General features: G+C 36.9%; 1 protein-coding gene across 1 annotated transcript in view; it reads left to right on the forward strand.

Moving 5' to 3' along the window:
* The window catches only part of LOC149553370 (Vps51/Vps67 family (components of vesicular transport) protein), a 188060-nt gene that overhangs the window by 56401 nt on the left and 108975 nt on the right, over positions 1-22684 (forward strand). The window contains exons 11-12 of the mRNA XM_089788836.1: positions 11016-11089; positions 11393-11459. Of these exons, the coding sequence (XP_089644962.1) occupies positions 11016-11089; positions 11393-11459 (141 nt within the window). The remainder of the gene's footprint in view (positions 1-11015; positions 11090-11392; positions 11460-22684) is intronic.

The following is a 22684-nucleotide window of genomic DNA, read 5'->3' on the forward strand; positions in this document are numbered from 1 at the left end:
AATATTTTAATACTTGTAGCTATTAGTTGGACTAGGGAATTGTTGGATAACTCTTGGCCCTTGATTTTGAATTGATTTTGGCCCTTCATTATATTTGAACAACCATAAAAGGCCAAGGCCCACTCATTTGTAACTCATGAGAGATAGTGGACAGTAGGAGAGACTTGGATAGATCATTGCCTAATGCTATCAAAGCAATTGCTAATTTATTGTTGGTCTTTATGGTGGATTAATTGTGTTGGTGTGGAGTATTGCATGGTTTCTACATTTCCTCATCTAGCATAGGATTTCATTTCACGCTGATTAAAAATAATGTTCAGTTGAATGTAAGATATTTTGGATGCATCTTTGTTGAAATTGCTTAGACCAAAGCACCAACTGTATTTTGATACTAAGTTTGCCTTGCGTAGTTGAATGACATATTTATGAGCGTCACTTTGATTATTGCTTGCACATTGATATGCATCAATGGATAATGTTAGTGGAATGGTGATAATTTGAGCATCTTACATCTATCTTATGAGATCACACTATCTTTGTTGATGCTAATGATTAAACTAAGTCTAGTCGAATCAAAAAGGCATTCATTGCTTCTTGCATTCAGGTAATTCATTATTTTATTGTTGAAAAATTGATCAAACAATCATCACCAATTCATATAATGGAACGTTTTAGTGAAGGTTCTCGTTATTTCTTTTTCATTTTTCCTGTTTATTAGCTTATACTTATTTTTTGAGGCCTTCAAAGTCATTTTTTTTTGCATTTTGAAGTATTTTTTGGATTGATTTTACCTTTTTGTTTCCCCCAATCTCTTGCTTTTAGTCATACCTTTGATTCAAGATATTTTGAGGCTTAAACGGAGTTGTTAGTCAAAAGATGTTAAGGATTAAGTGCCTAAAAAGTAGGGTTTGCAACTTCAGTTACATATTTAAAATATTGACCTTATAGTTTAATGTTGAGTTGCACTTTTTGAAAAATATAAGTTAGAATCACTTTATGTTATGTTTTTAAGTTACTTAATCACTTTGAATTTATCACTTAAGTGATTAAAGTCATTATAGTGCACTTTATGTTATAATTTGATATTGAGTTGTTTTTTAATTTATCACTTAAGTGAATTTATGCACTTTATAGTCTAATTTGATTTTGAGATTTACTCTAATGTTTTAACTTAAAGCATTTAAGTGAAATTTCAGTTTTTGAACATATTCACACATAATATTTAAAATATGTTATTGTAAATATGTATTGAACCCTCTAAAGTGAGATTCACTTAAGTGGATCAATTAGACATGTGCTAAATAGAAAACTTAAGTGATGCAAGTCCATTACATGCTATTTTCAAAATGAGAGACATGTAATGCATCCTTAAAACCCAATTTTGGTCTTTGCATTGCATGTAATGACACTTCTAAATCACGATTCGCCAAAGGATTGCATTGGCATGTCAATGCAAGTCATTAAAACTTGCAATGACTCCCAGCAAGCCCGATTTTGGTCTAAGCACCCAAATGAATGCATATGCATTACATGCAAAAGGTTTTTCAAACCCACGTTTTGCCATTCTAAGGCAAAAAGTCACATGCAATGCACTCCAAGAACCCTATTTTGGCTTAAAACATGGGTTTCATGCATTAACATTGCATATTTTAAATATGCGTTGGACTTTTCAAACCCCGATTTTGGTCTAAAAACTGGAAAATGCAAATCGCTGCTCTCTCCAACACATGTTATGGCTTTCCCAAATGACATTTTGAAGATTCAAAGGCAAAAATATTACATGCAATGGACTCCAAGAAACCGGGTTTTTGTCTATAAGTGACTTTCATGCGAGAACATGACATTTTTTAAATATGCACCTAGCTTCTCAAAGCTCGATTTTAGTCTCTCAAGAAAAAATAATTACTTGTAAAGCACCTTGAGAAACCCGATTTGGGTCTAAAGGCAAAAACACCCATAGAAAAGGCATTTTCAAACCACGTTTTGATGCAAAAAGATAAGCCTTCAAGTGCATGCATTTTTATTGCATGGGATGGGTCTCCTAAAACCCGATTTTGGCTTAGAAGGGAAAACGTCCCATGCATTGCATCTTGCAAAGCTCGATTTTGGCTTGCATGCACATGTGTTTGGACTTGTAAAGCCCAATTTCGAAGGCAAACGACAAAAGATTCATTTACATGTCTTTTGCATTACATGTAATGGTCTTCTCAAAACCCGATTTTGGTCTTCAAAGAAAAAACAACCCATGCATTTGGCTCTCCAAAGCACGATTTTAGTTGCCATTGCATTTTTTTAGAACATGTAAAACATCTTGCAAAGCTCGATTTCCTTTAAGGCACTGGTAGAAAGAGCCATTTGCAAACATTTTTCTGCTCTCTCATGCACATGTAATGCAAGGCTCAAAACCTGATTTGCTCTTGGGAAAGCATTTTCAAACACAAAAATTGTTTGGAGAAATGCAAGCTGCACTTAGAAGGGCATTTGCAACACCATTTGCATCAACAAACCACGATTTGGAGTTAGAGTTTTAATTTTTCAAAGCACTTGACCTTTACATGCATTGACACTTCTAAAACTTGATTTTGGAGAGAAGAATTCCATTTCAACTTCTTCTTGCTCAAAGTTTTGCTCTTTGCTCTCCGGGTAAGTGTAAGACTTGGATTTTGAGAGCATTTCTTGATCATATTGCTTGTTTCTTGCACTCTTTTACACTTTATCTTCCATTTGTTTGAATGCAGCCATACATTTTTGTTCTATGTTTATATAAGTTTTAAACACTTATTTCTTGCAAATGCAAAAGGCTTTCCAAGTAAAAAACGGATTTGCATGCAAGTGTGAAGTTTTGGAATTTATCAGGTTTGAGTCAAAGCAAGGGATGTTTTCTTTTCTTTTCTTTGTTTTTGTAAATATTTTTGTTGCTAGTTTTTGTTTGTTTATGGTTTATTTATGAAGAAAAGTTGGAGATCTTCCCTCAAAGAATGCAAGTATCCTTCACGTTTCCATCATTCATATCCAATCCATCATCCAATTTCACCAAAACACTACATTCCCAAATATGTAATGAGACTTCTAAAACCCAATTGAATATTTACACAACGTAAAATGATGAGTTTTTCACCACATGTAATTGCATCTCCAAAACCCAAATTCTGGTTAAAACTCACATTTTTAACATAAAAAACTCTCATCCTACATGCAACCAATTTCTTCCAACTTGCATTCTTAGTCATTCAAAACAAAATGCCCATTTTGCCTACATGCAATCCATCATCCAAACCTCGATTTTGGTCATTATTGCCCAAAATACAAGCTGCTCCAACCATTTCCAGTGTTTTAAAATGTTCAAAAGTATCTAAAACATACCTAGAACACTTGTCCTCCATGGATCTGCCATCAATTATCCAAATCTTGAAATCCTCGTGGATTCAATCCCATTGAAAGATGTTTTAACTCTTCGGAATTCTCATGTTGCAGCAAACTCTTCAAGTCAACATATGTTAGTATTTCTTCAAAGAATAGAGACATCTTTCCAAGAATATATGCTTCAGATAAAAGAAGCCATATTCATTTGGTCTCCACTTTCCCAATGGCTGCCCTAGAACTTGAGTTTGTGTGGGAATACACCAAGCAATTTGTTCCAGAAAAAGGAGAATCTATTAAAGATGTTGATGGGCAAGTTGTTCTGAGTTTACATCAAGACATCATCTAGGTGGTCTTCAAAGTGCCAAAAACTCCAAAATGTGCCAACTTGACAAAGAAGAATTCACAACTGTGGAATGAAGAAAAGCTTGATTACATCAAGTTTTCAAATGACATCTAACAATTCATCAAAGAGAATGCAATGACGCATAATACAAGTTTTCCTGATTCTGTGACTATCCACAATAGCATCATGAAGTACAAAGCCTTTGCTGACAATCTACAGGAATTATTCAATAGTTTCAACTTTTCCTTCAAAAGCATTTTCAGCTTTGTAGTTGTGGAAGATAGATTATGTGTAATTCAATTGCATGTAATCCAATTACATGAAACTTCAATCATGTAATCTGATAAATCTTCTTTCCTAGTTCAACCGAATCAAGGTGATTGAGTTTCTCCCACCTTTTTCTCTTTCTTTCTCTCACTCCTTTTCCTATATAAATGAGTGCCTCCTCATTGTAAAAATCAACTTTTAATATATGCAAAAGAGTTCTGCCAAACTTGTGCAAGCATAACATTGATTGAGTAGTGCAAATTTGAAAGGGAAGTGAATAAAAAAGAGCAGTTGGATTCGAAGCTTTGAACAATTTTGATAAAACAAAGTGGAAGCTGTGACTGTGATTTGTTTCTATTATCTTTAATTCAGGTTATTACTGTATGCTTACTATAGCATAGTGAGTACAAGAAACAATTTGAGCCAAAGCTTTGATTGGGAGCAGTTGTGGTAATATAGGCTAGAAGCTTTGACTGTAGTTTATATTACTGTCTGATAATTCGTGCACTTAGTCAGAATTGATTTACTTTCATGTCTTTGAACTGAAATAACTTATAGGATTGTAGCATAGAAATCATCTACTTTTGGAAGTTTGTGCACCCCAAAGGTAGATATTACCCTTATAGATTAGAAAAACTAGACATAGATCTAAGCCGGTACAATTTCAATTAGCCTTTGAGTTGGTATTTGGTATCGGTATCACTGTTTCCAACTGTTAGATAGAAGTGTAGTGTAATAACCCTATACTGGTTATAGCTTAAACATACACTAATTCCTTTTACTAAACAAAGATTTGGGCATTTAATCAAACACTTGGCAAGCACTCAGATAATTAAAAAATCTGGCAAATTTCTGAATAGTTTAATGATCAAATAGAATTGCAAACTATTTTCTATGCCACATAACAAGGAAATACTAAACTTCTCATCATAGTCAATCTCAAAATTTATTTGCAAATGCTTAGAACTAATCTTTGGCTGAAATTGAATATTTCACAATGGAGTTAAATTTACCATATCATGCCAATTCAATTTTATTGATAGGAGCAAAATATCATGAAACCTAGAATTAAGATTTTGCTTTGTCTTGCTTAATAGCCAATAAATTGCAGGTTCCTGAATAACCAAAATAAATAGTATGTGAATGTTGGCCTTAATCCAATCAGTCCCTTTCCAGGTGCCAAACGCAAGTCACAATATGCAGCCGAAGGTCCTCTTGTAATAACCACAGTCCTGTAGAGTGAACAGGAAGCCCAAAAAATACAGATCGTAGGTGATAGTAAATCCACCACTGCAACCCTTCATGATTGACAACAGCCCAATCTTGCAAAATATTAGTCCTCTAATCAAGTCGTGGGTACTGCAATTAATTTGCTTGCAATGAACACTCTCCAGATTTTAGTGAAACTTTTCAGTATGAAACATTCTCATGCACAGTTAGGACAGTAGAGAAGTATGGAAAAATTGCTATATAACAGCAACAATTTGCAACACTTCTTGAATTAATTATCAGAACTCAAACCCTCAACATCAAAAGCAAAATATTAATGTTCAAAATTCAATCTCTCAATCCAATTATATTCTTCAAAGCCGCAACATGTACAGAAATGGAGACTATACCAAATAATGAAATCACTATACCTCAACAATGATTCAAACTTGCTTCCAACTTCAGACCCTTATACCTCAGCAAGGGCACAAACTCAGAAAACGTCACAAAGACAACCAAGCAAAATTATCAAATGCTTTTTCTCTTACAAAGAGCTCATATTTATAATCTCCAAAACGCTTTTGTTTCCAAAATGCAACTTCACTTCCAATGCTTCTCCAACACAACATAACGTTATAACATTTAAATTTAATACTTGGCCTAGGTAATATAATTAAATAAATGGCCCCTTCCCATGATGACCTTGTTGATTTTCATGGATCCGCTGCAAATGTACTAAGGACTGCCATATTGGTATGTTTATTCCAATCGCATCCTCTCCTTATATTTATAAGAGAGTAATAATTATATGTAGTGTCTCCTAATATATATATATATATATATATATATATATATATATATATATATATATATTGATGTGATTTATCCGAGTGAAGCTACAAAACATCAACACTCCCTCTTAGCCAGGGAGGATAAATACATGACTGTATATTACCTCTATGTAATATAGGAATATCTTTGATCAGAAGATATTCAACATTTTGATATCACATTTGATATCACGAGTCTTGGTCTCCTAGAATATTGACATTCAATATCCACCAAGTACTCAAAAAATTTGATATCACGTCTGATATCATGAGTATTGGCCTCCCATAATATCAATAATATTCACCAAATACTCTTTAAGTAATGGCCTTCTGGAATGCAAGATATTCACCAAATACTGTGAGTAATGGCCTCTCAGAATATCAGGACGCGTGATATTCACCAAATACTCTGTGAGTAATGGCGTTCTAGAACACCAAGACACACGATATTCACCAAGTACTCTGTGTAATGGCCCTCTAGAATATCAATAATATTCAACATGTACTTAAAAATGTTTATAAGGTATGTGCACATGCATTATCATAATGCTTACCATATAAAAATCTACCATGCAAAGTATAATCTATCATGATCTGCATAGACATTGTAAGATAACCATCATAATAGAAAATTAAGTTATTGTAAGATCATCACCTTTCAATAACTTCTATAAGTACGAATGGCATCATTTGGAAGTTGTCACTTCTTCATGATGTACATAGGGGGTAGGCCCATTAAAATCACATAATTATGATGTATATTCATGAATCATAGTCCTCTTGACTGCTACAATTTATTGCTCATTGGATAATCCATCTCAACATGGTTTGTTCTCTTTGAATCACTATGATCGAGATCATTGAATGTTGACTGAATTGTATCCTCTACCTGCTCCTTCTCTTTCAAGGTTGCCTCTAATGAAATGTCAGTCTCTTCTGAATCTCAATTTCCCTCTTTTTCTGGCAAAAACATTCTCTGAAAAGATCAAGGCAAATAGCTCTTATATATAGTGCATATAAAAAAATAAATGAGAGAGATTTGTTTTATACAATACTCAAAATTGTACTCCAAAAGGGAATACTTATGTAGTCAAAGGATAATGCCCTCTAGATGACTTCATTATTCATTACTAAATCTTGTTTATTTATAATTATATTTCATTTTTTATTTTATTCAATAACAATATTAGTAACTCACAATAATACTAATAAATTATATAATTTAACAAATATATACTTACCTTGATAATAGTCCCTTTATTTCCTTCACGATCGAACTTTACTTACTATAATCTCAAGGGTCGGTGATCTATTTCCCTCCACTGTTTTGTCCAATATGAATGACCATTTTGTCAGTAACAGAAGGGCTCGTGATTAATATATTATTTGCATCAAACAATATGGAGTCAAGTCTCCAGCTAGTTAACACCCGTATTGGAATTGGACACGAATAAAGACTTTTTAACTCATAAAATCTATATCATTTCCTCATGATATATGTCGAGTGTAAGCTCGCTCAATGTTTCCGCTTACCAACTTTACTCTTCCATTTTTGATGATGCTATTGTAATCTCCTCGTCATGTTTTATTAACTGCCCTCATTATATTAACCAATTTTTTATTAACCCTTTTTATTGGAGATGGGCTATTAGTTTATCTTTGTCACATGACGATTCACTCCATGGTTCTACGTGTTTTGTATTAGTCATTCAATGCCCCATTTCTTGTATTGACTTATTTGATGCTACTTTTACTTTCTCTTTCTTGCGTTACATATTTGGGCGACTGTGTTTCTTTTCATGTGTATCGGGTCGTCAATGTTGACTTGCATTTCTTCGTATCTCCATATCCTGTCGTGTCATTTTCGAGCATTGATTTTCTTTGAGTTAAGTGTGATCTATCCCTTTCTCCAAGCATTGCAATAAAAATAGAAGTGTAGTTGAATTTGGAACATTAAATTGAAGGAACCACATAAGTGCTTGTGCCTTCTCATTCATGTTCAGCTGTGGAATTGGAGATAGCCATTTGAAAAGAAAGCTCTAGACAGAGGCTAGTGAACATGCTGCCACCATATTTCAACTACCCACCTTTACATCTTCACATTCCTTCGGTAAAAGGGTGAAGGTCACATGGAGGGTGGGTTCAACTGCATACGTTGTGCTTAAACATGTGAGAAATCTTGTTTCAATAGAGATTGGAATCATTGGTTAGAGTCTTGAATGCACCAAGTCATATCTGGGCATGGTCCTACGATCCCAAAAGAGATAAGCCTTTCGTGTAATTGAATTAGTAAATCATACTTGGAAAATTATAAACTCTTCCCTAAACAGGTACGACAAATTTAGGTGGCCAATCATATAGGATTGGCATATATGAAGAGTCTTAATTCTTCCTCTTCGGGCTCATTGAATTTATCGGACTTGACAGTGGTGATTTCATTCTCCACATGGTATGTTAGATTGTGATTCGGTTTAATATTTCCAATCTATTTATTATCTGATGCTTTATCCATTTGGCCTGTCCTAACCTTGGAACTCGCAGTATAACTTCCATTTGTTATGGTGGCATGAAGGATTTTCATATTATGCTTCTAGACTCGTTATCAAGGCCCAATTGAATTATAGCCGCATGTCTAGCATTGGAATTAGAATAAGGAAAGATACGAACTGACTACACCAGAAAATTAGAATTTCTGCCATTTCTGATCTTCTTTTCTCCATTTGCAGTTGGCTTTGATATCATGTTGATTTTCATGGATCAGCTGCAAATGTACTAAGCACTGCCATATTGGTATGTGTATTCCAATTGCATCCTCTCCTTATATTTATAAGAGAGTAATAAGTATATGTAATGTCTCCTAATATATATATATATATCTTGATGTGATTTATCCGAGTAAAGCTACAAAACATCAATAGACCCAACCCTCGACTTAGTGAAATTATAAAGTTAAATTATAAATTTATAATAAGCCATTTAACGATTTAATAATAATTTGGCCACTAAAAATTTAATTACTCCCAAAATAGTCACCATGTAAATATGCTGTCTGAAATAGGAGTTGTACCTATTATTTCTCCATGTACCAGATGAACTTTTCAAAAATAGAAAGGGTTCATCTTAATCAACATGTGACATACCAAAAATAGTAAGTACACAAAACTAAACCCAAACAAAGTCCGATTTGAGCCAAACGAAAATCGGCCTATAACTTACTGAATTGTGGGGAAGACAAGACACTCCCAAGCCAAATCACTGCCTCAGAAGACCCTCTATCCACAATAATTAGCCTATGAGGATCACAATAATAGGCTAATCTCCTAATCTCTGATGCCGGCAAAAATGGGGACATTACATATCAAGCTTGCGCATTACCCGCCCCGCTAGTAAGTGGATTTTATTCCTAAAACAAGAGCAAAGAAATATCGGTAACACCCCTATAAATATCTCTTAACTTCTTGCGTACCTTGAGTTGATCCAAGGAACGGTGAGAAGGGGGAACTTTCTTTTTAAGGTAGGAGAGACTCTGTCTCACATGTTGTGGCTGGTCAACCTATTTTGTGACTGAATTTGCATAAACTGTCAGTTGCAAAATATCCGCTCAATAGTTAGATTTCTAAACCCTTTCACTTTGTAGTTTGTTTGGTTGTTAGTAGTTGATTTCCATTGAAAGAACAATGTAAGTCCCTTTTTAATACCAGTATATCACATCATTACAACTGAGTGGGAGTCCACAAGTAGAAGGAACCTTGGGGATGTCTCATTTGATCACACAATCATATACACTGTTTAGCATCTGAGTATCTTTTTTTCAAAAGAGAGTTGGAGATGTGGTGTTTCATCCTTAAATACTAAGTATTTGATTCTGCATGTTGTAGTGGTGTAAAACTCACATCAACATGGTGCACATATATTAGGTCACCATGGTTTTGCACCGTTAGAAGTTACGAGAAGGCCTAAGTGAACTTTAGTATATGATTTGGAGCTGTCATTTATCCTCGTATTATACAATGCTTGGCTATTTGTTCTTCACGTCCCATTTAATCTATTCATTGCATTGGAGAGGCACAAGAAAGGTGTCTTCAATAAAAGCATAGTGTAAAATATGTCATATGCTTCTGAAAATAAACATAAGATGATACCAGCTATAATGTTTCTAACGTTAATTCTCTTTTACCATGAGAAATGTAGAACATTCCATTCTACACCTAAATCCATTACAAGGAAGTAATTAAAGCACATATATTTAATTTTCTTTTCTATGAGAAATGTAGAACATTCCACACTAGACCTAAATGCATGACAAGGAAGTACTTGAAGCATGCATGCATTTAATTTAGAATGAAAATTTTTGAACATTCCACACTTCACCTAATCCATTACAAGGATGTAATTGAAGCACATATTTATTGGTTGCCTTTAAAATATAATCTTTGCTCATGTGTCTTAATGGTTGCTTCCAAAATTGAGGCATTGATGTTCAAGCATTTGGATTATTTACATGCAGTGAACAGACCTTCCTTCTTTAAACATTTTCTTTTCAACACTGTTCCCATTTCTATTTCTAATTAGATTCAAAGTAGTCATAAGAAGTTTGTTAACATAAACTTTTTCTGAGCAAGAGAGCATGGGTACTTCATAATCAATGCTCATGAAGATTTGGAAAGAATGAGATATTGCATCTGCAATGATATGCTCATGGATGAACTTAATAAATTATCACTCTTTGTGAGCTGGAGGCCTCGGTTGGTGTTCACTTTTAAACATCATGATGGCAGTATCAATGACTGCAATGATATACAACATATATTGACATAATCTCAAATTAGAACGTATAAAGATTAGTACTCTTTGATCAGAGTGACAGGTTAGCTTGGTCTAAATGATGTTAAAAGTCATTGATATCATCATTATGAAACTCGTAAGCATAGAATTTTTGGACTGCTGCAGTTCAAGTTTCCTTTTTTAATCTTGTTCTGAAACATATATCTTTGTGATCTCAGGAGTTATTTCATCAGATGTCAGGAGGATGGATGAAGTCTTACCTGAGGCATGCCTTCCTGATTATGCTATTAAGGTGGCTTAATTGTTTTGATAGGATTTCGTAATGCATTGTGTATAAGTTTTTTATGGACTTGGCTATATCATAGTCTTGCCTTAGAACATATTAATAATAAGGTATGCAGTGTGGAGAACTGCAAATTTGAGTATCTTGATGCTGATGTCATGCTTTTTTATTTTTTATTTTATTCTCAAGATTGCCAATTGAGTATTTGTTTTAGTCAAGTGTATTATAATCAGGTTTTGAAATGTACAATGATTTTCTTGGTTGCATTTTTGGGCTCTTTGTATTAATTTCATATGCTGATGATGTTACCAGGCTGCAGAGACTGCAATCAAACAACATGTTTCAGATATGTTCGGTCACCTTTATTCACAACTAACAGGTTTGGAAAGCTTAGCATGATGGGTGCTTTTGTTTCACTTTTTCTTTGTTTCTAGATTCTTATTTGAAAATTATCAATCACAATGCTTTATCTTGCCACTGGTTCCAAAGTGATCAAACCCTTTCTTCAGAAAGTATGCCCACATTTGCTAGTAAAAATCATCAACTGACAACATGAAGTTCTTTGCAACGATGACAAAAAATACTTTGCACTGATGATTGTTGATTATTTCTATGATGGTTCAAATGCATCTGAATGAATGAGGTGTAAAATCTCTATTGCATTGTTAATTTTTTGATCATTCAATTGCCATTCTTGTCCAGCTGCCATAACAACAATTAGTCTTGAAATTGGCAAAAACCTATACTATATTTCATGACTTAAGTTGCCACAGATGGATACTTATATTTAGTGTTAGCTGCCCTAAATTGAGGATATTATATTTATTGTTAGCTTTTTAAAATTCACGAGTAAGAGATTTTGGTAATAGGGGGAAGTGTGCTGCTCTGGAGATTAGTGAGGATGCTGAACAGTCGTACTCCATTCTTTTTCTATTGGAGCTGCACCTTTTGATGGATTTTACTTTGATTAGCACTTTTCATTATCTTGGTTATGCATTGGTTCTTTCCACTTTGCCATTTGTGAATTTTAGTTTTTTTTGGTAAGAGTCATTGCTATAGGTGTTTGTTGTTTACTGTTCTGTAAGTTAGTTATTTTTGAATTGGTTCTTTTTGTTCTATTTAAACTTGAAATTTCTCTTTAGTTGTTTGTTGGGGACTTAAGCAAATGTCCTCCATTAATTGTTGATTTGTTCGTTGGGCAGCAGTAGTCCCCTTCCCTACCACCACTGACTGTGATATATGGTGTGCGGGTTCTTCTTGAAGAGACCAATATGCTTATTCCTTCCAGGCAATCTAGAACAAATCAATCCGGCATGCTAAGTTGTGAGAAAGTTATATGGAAGATGAAAATCCAGAAAGTCTGGACAGAAATGGTAATAATGACAGGATTCTTGATATTGAACATAACATTAAGAATGGAAATAATAATGGTAGTAAGACATACAAAGCTGTTATCAAAGATGGACAGTTAATATTTTGTGTTCGAAACTACATCTATTGAGGCAAAGGTCAGCTAAAGTGGAGGAGGGAATGATAACATCAACTGTGGAAATTTATTAGAGGACATGAAATTGTTAAGGCTGCCATCAAAAATACTTCATATTATGCTAAAGTTACAAGTGCTAGAAGCAGTTAGAAAGCAAGAGGAAACATTGAAAATTATTGTTGTATTGTTTATTTGTTTGGATCAAGGTTTCTGGCCCTTACGAAAATTCTATCATGACTGGACTGTGTTGTGCCTTGCACCCATGCCCTTTCATAGAAGGTCACTCCCTTTATTACTTTTTGCAACCTTAGTTTAGGTTTGTGGTTTGTCATGTCTCTCCATTGATGTGTTTTTGTCAGGTTTATGCATTTTACCTCTCCATTTAGGAAAATTGGATTGTATCTTGCACTTTAGAGATTAGGCTAGAATGGAATAATGTAGATAGAGCATGATTGGGATATTCCAGTCTTCTTTTGAAAACGTTGAAATGATAGAGGATGTACAGCTTCAAGGATTTGGGCAAAGGTTTCCGAAACTTTGCATTGAGAATAAAAGTTCAAGAGGGAATTTGGAAATTAGGAAATACAAGTATTGAATGGATAAAGGTGCCATGACCACTGTTTTAAATGGTCATTTCAATCAACTAAGTTATGAAACAACCAAGCGGATTGAAAGAGAAAATGCGACTAAGGAAGAAATATGGACATTTGGAATAGTCATGAATTCCTTCATTACGATGATTTTTCACCCAAACACTTTTCCCTATCAAGGAATATTAAGGAAAAGGATGTCAACATTGCACTAGGGGTGGGGATTCCATAATCCTTTTGGGCACACAAAGAAGCACCATTCAAACTCAAAAAGAATGAACAAGGACAAGAAATGGTGGAGATCTAGCCTTGGTAGGGATTTCTCTGCCCCTTGGATCCATATTTTTTTTTAACCTTCAGTCAAGTTTTAGCAGAAGAAATAACAGCAAAGAAAGGAATGATGACATTATGCGGATGGCAGAAATTTTAATCTCCGCCAGACAATTCCAAGCCATCCAATCCAGAAGGAGTCTCTCTCAACCTCTCCTTTGGAGTCTGAACAAGGAGAGTTGAAGAAAGAAATAGTGGAGATTTCAATATGGCAGGGATTTCACTATCCTTCGGATAGTATTTTTACTCAAAGTCCAACAATGTTGTCCATAGCTGCTAGAAACATAAGGAAAGAAAGTTTAAGCAAGGAGGAAGTTCAACCATATCAAGTTGGCAGGATAGTAGCTTGGATTGGAAAAATCCAATGGGGTACAAATCCCAGACATGATGCAAAGCCTGCCAATCCAAGAACACCCCTAAAAGCTGTCACAATGGCCCAATATTGCAGTGAGACCATGGCAGGGACAGTGTCATGAAATTGAGGATCCAAGCGATCTTAAAATCCTGAACCTGCTCTCATATCCACCATTCCACCTTGGTATAAATTTTAAAATCCAAATCATATATAAATCCTCAATCCTCTCCTAAACTCATTCATTCCAAGACATAAAATGCATTCCTCTTCAAGATGAAATGCCATTCCATGTGGAGATCAAATTGCCGATCCAAAACATGATGAAAAGTTTGGCATTACCTTACAAGACCATAGATCCAATTCCCTACTTCTCCAAATTCTCAATTCATGATGAATGGAAAATTGCTGATCGAAATATAGTGAAATGTCAACCCATTTCTTCTATCTTATTTAACACAAAATTTCATTATTGTTAGGTATATCTTGTCTAAGGGTCCAAAACGGTGTTAATCTTCCTATCCTTTTTATTACCATGATTCTTTGATTTTGACAATCTGAAATGAATTATTATAATGTTGTTGATTATGATGAAATTGAATTTTGATGTTCTTGATTGTGCCAATAATGCTTTAACTGTTTTGAATCTTGATAAATAATGGTCATATATTTGTGAACATGAGCATACTGAGATGCCTTCGAAGGTATTTAAGGTAGTTGGTTTGTCAGAATGTCTCAATATAATTGAAAGCTGCAATATCACTAGAATGAGGTATGGCTATAAGAGCATTTCGAAATTTCTCCTCACAATGAATGTAGCCATGGAGCAAGCTCAAGGAACACATGGAAACAAAGGATACACTTGAAGAGTCACATGGAAGAATGAAATATTTTTAGGAGAAATATTCAAAATCTGCTTTATTGCAAAAGGACTGGGAAGTTTTCAAAATCGAATCAGATATGATATTGAAAAGTAAAATATATGTTTTCCCGTACCTACTCTTTCGACTTAGTTTCTCTTGATACCTTGGGGAGTGTGTCATTTGTTGTCCTGTAGTACGGTACAACTATTTTTCTCTTTTAGTGGGAGTATGGGGAGATATAATATTTAAATGTCCTGATGTTTGTAGAAGACAAATCTGAGCCCTTGGTGTTAAGTTAATTTCCATCATTGATCTTGTAAGCCTTCTCAGTAAAAGGCAGTGCTTTTCTCCTTTGTAAAGTTAGTTAGCAATGAGTACTTGGTAGCCAGTAGTTGTTCAAGTGCAAAAATATTAGTAGGGATTGATTGACAAAGATTGTTGTAAACTGCATATGAAGTAAATGCAAGTGAAGCATTAAATTTATGTTGTCCTTTTTCTGTTCTTTTGATGTATGGATGGTTTCTTTTCTTCAATGTTAGTTTTAGTTTAGTGATTTAATTTATTAAATGATGAAATGTGAAGATACGTGATGGATACCATTTGTATCTTGATAATGAATCCAATTGCAACAGTAGTTCTATTGTGAATAAAATTTTGAGTTGCATTAGTATTCTATACTTGAATGTATGTTTACAATCTGATCATCTCTTGTTTCCTTTTAAGATTGCACCTTTTCTGCGTCATTATGCGTAGTTTGATTAAGCTGAGATCAGCTTATGGGATTTGCCCATGTGAAGCATCGCCCATTATTGTCATTGTCCTTGTGATTTAGAACCTGAGTTAGCTTTTTGAACCCTTCTCCCTTTTGCAATTTATTTTGAAACAGTTTAGTTGTATTATTAAAATGTTGTCAGGGCTTTGGGAATCTGAAAACACTTGGACAACTGGAGAATTTGAAGTCCTATCATCAGGAGGGTCTATATGAATGGCTTGTGAGTATTGCACAAGTATGTTTCTCTCTGCTGGTTATGTTCTATTTCATTTCCTTTAAATAGGTCAAAATCGAAAAGTGAACCATCGGTGAGCTCTCTTCACTACCTTGTTTGACTAGAGATATACTTGTTTCAAAATGTCATTAGTCATTGCATTTTTTATAAGTACCTCAATTATCAGTATGACATTTTAGCTTTTGTTTGATTTCAATTGTTTCTATCAAAGGGAGCTTATGCAAAGTGAGAAATCCTAAACCCTGTTTCAACGACTATTGTAATCCTCCCACCCTTGATTAGTTTCCTTGCTTATAAGTTGAAAAGAATAAAAAGAAAGAAAGAAAATATGATTATTCAAGTTGAAAATGCAAGAAGAAAATATTCAAGATTTACTAAAGGGAAGATGTAAGCAATTCTATTGGGGCTATGCATGCCCATTTGCAATAGAACAATCTTCATGAGGATTGTTGGCAATAACCTCTTTTGGGCTATTGATGCCTAACAGGCAACGGAGCAATGTTCGGGTTGCTTTTGGAGCATTGGTCATTTATGTAGCTTGTCTTTATTTAAACTTAGGCATCACAACTTTTCTCAACTAAAATTAAACTTATTTGCACATGGGGCATTGGGTTTCCATGTAAATCCTTGTGTCATTGTGTTCATGTGCTCCTGCGATGTGCTCCTTGCGTTTTGCCCAGGCTCTCATCACCATGACCGTGCCATTAATGGCGCCCGTTGCTGATTGTAACCTGGCCTTGTGGTGTTTGTGTCTATCTGCTCTTGCGTGCTTCTCCTTGGTCACTTTCTCTCTTGCTCATCTTCATTTGTGCTTGCCACGTCCTCCCTTCCGTTTGTCTCCCTCGCGCGTCTTTCCTTCTGCACCTCCCCTGTGTCATCTCTCCCTGTGTCAACCCTTCACCCTCTCCACATTCAACCTCCTCTCTTTGCTGGTAGCTTTCTCTCTTGCTCGTCTTCGTCTGTGCTCGCTGCGTCCTCCCTTCCATGTTGTCTCCCTCGCGCATCTTTCCTTCTGCACCTCCCGCTATGTCATCTCTCCCTATGTCGGTCCTTCTCCCTCTCCATGTTTGACCTTCTGCTCCTTTCTTTGTTGGTGGCTTCCTCTGACCCTGCGTGTCATCACTCCCTTTTGGTCCCTGTTTCTCCACGTGCTTGACTTCCATTTTGTCTTCCTGTGTTGGGCCATTTCCATTTCCCCCGTTCTTTCTCTTTCTCCGAATGACTTGTTGACGGGTGTCTCCAGGCCTGAGGTTGCTCTCTGCTTGCTCTCTCTGTTGATCCGCAAGTCTTTGGCTCCTGTTTTCCTTTGTAGACTTTGGTTTACCTGTGGCCAAACCTGTCCAACCTTTGCAATTATTTTGCTTGGATGAGGGCTTGACTCCTTGACGGTGGAGCCAACTCTGAACCTATTTTGTCAATGCCATCTACTCTTGTTACCTACGAGAGGATGATGGATTGGATTACTAAGTTGGAAAGCGATAATATGAACTTGCGGGAGACCGTGTCTTTCCTCTCTGCCATGGTGACTATTCTGAAGAAACAACTGGATTGTCGAACGCAACAAGAATTAGACTTACTGGATAAACTTAGCACAGTCATTTTGGATATCGCTGAACTCAAAATCCAAGTGAACAATAGTAGTCTTCTTGTGTTTGATATCCTTACTCTGAAGGAGAAACAATTTGCACTTGATAAAAATAATGCTCTTTACAGACTCAAACAAAACAACTGAAATTGTGGTCTTTCATTTGCAGCAACCCCAATTCCACTTCTCTCTCCAAATTGGAGAAGCTGCTCCAAACTAAGTTAGCTGATGAAAGAGTCAGGCGGGCACGTGAACTAAACTTGAGAGTGCGTGAACTCCCTCTGCCCTCCTCTGAACCTCTTCAGGCAGGTTATTCCTTTCTCAAAGATCAGCTTGTTATCATCGACATCATGCTAGACAGTGCTTGGATAGGACACGACTTTCACTTGCTGACCGCTTCGGCTTCTTCATGCAAAGAGGAAGCTCTTCCTCCTTCTAACCAAGATCTATCTTGACGAGGATCTTACTCTATCCCAGGTAGCAGAACTTAAGCAAGCCCGTGCCCTTGCTATGGTAGCACGACAGGAGGGTAAATACGTAGTGCTCAGATACCTTAAGGCGGTGGTTCATGACATTTTCCCTATTGGATGGGAGTCGAGGTCGATCGCTAAGGCCAAATAACGTGCACAAAGACAGTTGGACACAGGTGAGGTTCTTGCTGGCTCTCTGTGCCTCAACTGTTAGAATGGAAACGGTACCCTATGGTCCTTGCCTGGCGTACTTAGTGATGCTCTTGGTTCAGCCGACCTCCTTTTTGTTACAAAAACACAGGAGAGCCCCATGTGTCTTCTTCCCAGGGTTATCAACTTCCGGTGGCTATCTTCCTTCAGAGATGAGGTCAGGTGTTAGGGTGGTGTTAGAGGTTCTGGTGGGGTCACCTGTCTTGTCAAAGATCATCTTCTCAGCATTGTTTCTTTGGTTCACTCCGACAACTATGCTAGATTCATGTGGATTCATATTGATCAGGTGACCTCACTTTATAGAGATATCTACATTGTTGTTTGCTATTTTTCCCCAACATCTTCCTACTATGTAGTTCACAGCACGGAGTATGGGGACCCCTATGAGGACCTTCTCAAGCATGTTATCAGATTCTTTGACATGGGCGATATCATCATTTTGGGAGCTTTTAATGCATAGACTAGAGACCTTCAGCCCCCCCTCCAAGACTGTAGATCCGACCCCATGTGTACGATTGCTTCTGATCCAGGTTCAATGGGGTTACATCGATCCTCCGAGGATAGTCAGGGACCCCTCACTCGGTATGGCCGCCTTCTGCTACAGCTATGCGAGTCTTCGGACTTGGTGATCCTAAATGTGCTCTCTAGTTTCCTTGGCTCCGAGTTCTTCACCTGTAGGCCCCACTGTGGCTGTAATAACCCTTCCTGGTTATAGCTTCAATAATTCCAATTTAGAAAAACAAATTTCAGAAGTTTGACATTTTGTCAAACACTTGGTGCACAACTCTGTTTAATTGTATGTGATGTTTGAAATGAATTTGCTTATTAAGTTTTGGTAAATATGATTTTATAAAATCAATTACATTCAAGGGTGGACGCTGAAACTAATGCTAACTAGTCAATAGATTGAATTATACCAATGCTATTACAATCATCAATCACGGACTCTGATTTTACTTGCAAAATGTAAATCTGGAAATTCCATTCAATAATAATGAACCTGGATTATAGTTGGAAATTGAACCTCCATCCAATTGACCAGTTATCAAAATTGCTGTCAGTGTGTATTTGCTTTAACGCTGAAGCCTTGGCAAGTCAATATGCTGACCCCCATACCAAAACGCAGGTCCTTGACACAAGCCGCCAGTCTTCCTATTTAATTTCACAAGCTCCAATATATCTTGCAATCCCAAATTTGCAGATGCCTTCCTCCAATTGCTCACGTGGGTGTGCTGTTTGTGTTTGCAGGTGAATTGAAATAAAACGCAGGCCTGAATATTGAATCACAGTCCCTATAGAAATAGCACTCAGCCTCCAAAGATGGCGTCTGAAATTTGTGAAAGGTTGCACACGTGTTTAAAGTACACAAGCTGCCACAAATGGCACAATGGCAGTCTCTAGAATTCAGTCCAAACTCTCAATTTGCAGCCGTGAGGTTTGATGTAATAAATGCAACAAGTCCTCCAATAACAAATCTCCTTAGACACAGAAAATACAGTAGGAGAAACCGCCAACAAATTCCCAAAATACACAATTCCAATCTCCACTATACTCCAGCAATGGAGAACACCTCAGAACAAACCCTTATACTTCAGCAAGGGCGCAAACCCATAGACTCAAAATTGTCACAAAGACAAGAAAAGAGATAAACATATAATCGGATACTTTACTCATCAAATGAGCTCATATATATAATCTCCAAATGACACAAAGTTTCCCAAATGAACTTCACTTAGGAAGCTTCCCACATACAACATTAAAATATAATAAAGTGCCATTATAAACTAATTTATTAATTGCTTTTGGCTTCAAAAATGACCTTTTCCACCATAACTTCAAATTCTGACACGTGAGGCCACTATTTCTTGTTCCCATGATTTAAAATTTTTCGTTCCAGTTCCAACGAGCTATGATACTAAGGCGACCAACAAAAAACACCAACACAAATAGTGACCTCAGTGTATTTAGATGAATAATAATAATAATTCACCTGTCTTGCAAAAACAATTGAAGAAGCATCAAAATCAAAATCTGACAACACCAAAGTGATACTGATGATGAGAGATGATGAAGGAACTTGATTAGGTGGCTTACTATAAATAGACGCTAGACGCTCCCTCTAAGATTCTTAGAGCTCAAACCGAAAGCCCAAAATAAAAACCTAGAGCATTCCCCAACTCCTTTGACTCAATTGAGCTCATCGAAACGAATAGATTGACTTACTATAAATAGTAAGTCCCTCAAACGGAGTCAAACACACCATAGGTTGTTGGAAAGCCTATAACCACACAACTGAGACCCACAAATCCCACTGTCAGCTCACGAGGGTCGTGATGGTGACTTGACCTGGCTAACTGCAAGAACCTGCTAAAAATGGGGACATTATAGTCCTCCCTCCCTAATATTGCTTGTCCCCAAGCAATCTTGGAGCAAAATGAACATCACAATCCACCTTGATCCCAAAGGTAGAACTACGTACTATCCCTGTTGTATACAAGCAACTCCTGTAGCACCAACACCCAAATGACGAATATCAACATCAGAATTATTTAAAAACTGACCTGAGGTGTTGATGGAGGCAACAACCCATCGGAATTCAAGCCAACTGAAATACCAACTCTGTCAACACCTGAGTCCCCATCAAATTGATATTCACACCCAATTGCACTGTGGAGATGGTAACAACCATAGGTACTTGAAACACTACCACCAATTCCAACCTTTGCCAAACTGTCCTAGGTTTGTAGATACTGGAAGGGGTCAAACTTGCAGCTGTCAGTCCCACCTGCAAAAGATGGTGCTAACCCATCCCATACTAGATGGTATGAAATTGGAGCCAACTCACATCGACGTGAAACCAAATCCTTTACCCGTGGGTCAAAAGAAAAGTGATGGGCGCTTCTCACAGTGTAATGCTGATAAAAGCTCCCAATCTCTGTCAAGGGCTCATCAATATCAAACTGGGAATCAGGTGATGACTCTAATCTTTGACTCTAAACTACTGGTCGGGCAGGATCCTGGGCAATCCTCTTAGCAAACCCAACCTCGAAATCCCTGTGGGGAAGCATTGTAGATAGAGTCTCTACAATCTTTCCCACCAACCTTTGAATAGCATGCGAGCCTCAGATGAGAGTACCCTTAGACACTCTGTATGAATCCTCTTGCACATCCAAACTCTCCAAAAGATACTCCATGAAAGACTCTGTGCAGTAGAAATTATATGTGGAAGCATCAACCTGTTGCCCTGCAACCCACAATTGATCCTTCTGAAAATGTGGCACCGCCAACTATCCAGTGCTATCAGCTGTATGAGATGAAGAAATAGATTCGCTTCTAGCAAAAGGAAGCAAATCATCATGAGAGTTCGACTCCACTGATACTCTTACCTCATCCATACCTACTACACCCATATCTTGGACATATGTGTCGGCCACATCATTATGTCCCTCATCCCCAACTGTGGAAGCAAACTCACCACCAACCACAGTATGCAACTGAATAGGGTTTGGGGTTGGTGTGGTCCGAACATGCTCCAACTCCATGGTCACCTCATCCAATCATGACTGTGACTCCTGAAGAGCCAACTGAGTACACTAAAGAGAGTCCACAACTTCTTCAAGCTCTTGGGTGAGCTCAACCACCTTCCCTTTCTCTAACAATGTCTCATAACAGGTGCTACCCCACTCCAGAAGGTAATCCTTGTCAGCAACTAGTTGTGAATAGTCATGCTTCAAGATCTTGACAACCTCTCGAAGCTTATGAACCTCTGCTAGAGAAAGAGTACCATCACCGTGCTCATTAGACATAGGAGCACCCCAACCAGATGTAGCCAACATTTGACAGATCACATTATAATGCTCAAAAGTTGAAGAGATGTCACTTTCACTCACCTTCAACTGACTGGTCAAATGATGTTTCTATAACCCCTGCCTCCTATGCAAGCTCTCTGTCTCACTAATTACACTGTGATAGGAAACCGAATTAGAACTACCCACCACAAGATCACTCGGTGCATGTGTGCTATCGACTTCGTACAACTCTGCATCCGAGATACAACTACTACGTACCTCAATCATCTCCTAATATGAAGAAATGGAAGCCTTCACACTATCAATATCCCTGTATGTCTCAACTTCCACCTCAAAAAATAGATCATGTAAACATTGATCCTGGGACCCATCCAAAACCTCCTCGGAGTTGTCAGCTAATACCTGGAAAGGGATACAATACTCGGTGCAACTCATAACATCATCAAATGTATCATCAGATGTGTCCGTACTATTTGCATCCACATTTGCTAATAAAGCCTCAACTGCTAACACCTGACTTTGCACACAAGTCTCAATGTCAACCTGTGAATCAGTAATGCTAGAGCATGAACCCACACCTACTGACTCCGCTGTATCACCCAAATCACCAACATCACAGCTGGGTGACTCCATACATGCATTAGTCCCACCTGAGGAAGCAACTACCTCCTACACTGGAGCAACTCTATGATAGCTCACATACACATCTCACATAATAATCCCCTCTTCGAGAGAGCTTGAAGTATCTATAGTAAAAATTGCATCAATTGTCTTTGCACCAAATGCAACAACTCTAGGAGCCTCAACATGCTGAAGCTCAGTGCCGCTATCCTTCACTATCACTAACACAAAACACATGTCCCTGTGAAATAAGTCCATCATCAACACCGTGGATAGGAGTA

The sequence above is a fragment of the Cupressus sempervirens genome, chromosome 6, assembly GCF_028749045.1.
Source record: "Cupressus sempervirens isolate cs-2001-9-10 chromosome 6, ASM2874904v1, whole genome shotgun sequence".
In the NCBI taxonomy this organism is placed as follows: Eukaryota; Viridiplantae; Streptophyta; class Pinopsida; order Cupressales; family Cupressaceae; genus Cupressus; species Cupressus sempervirens.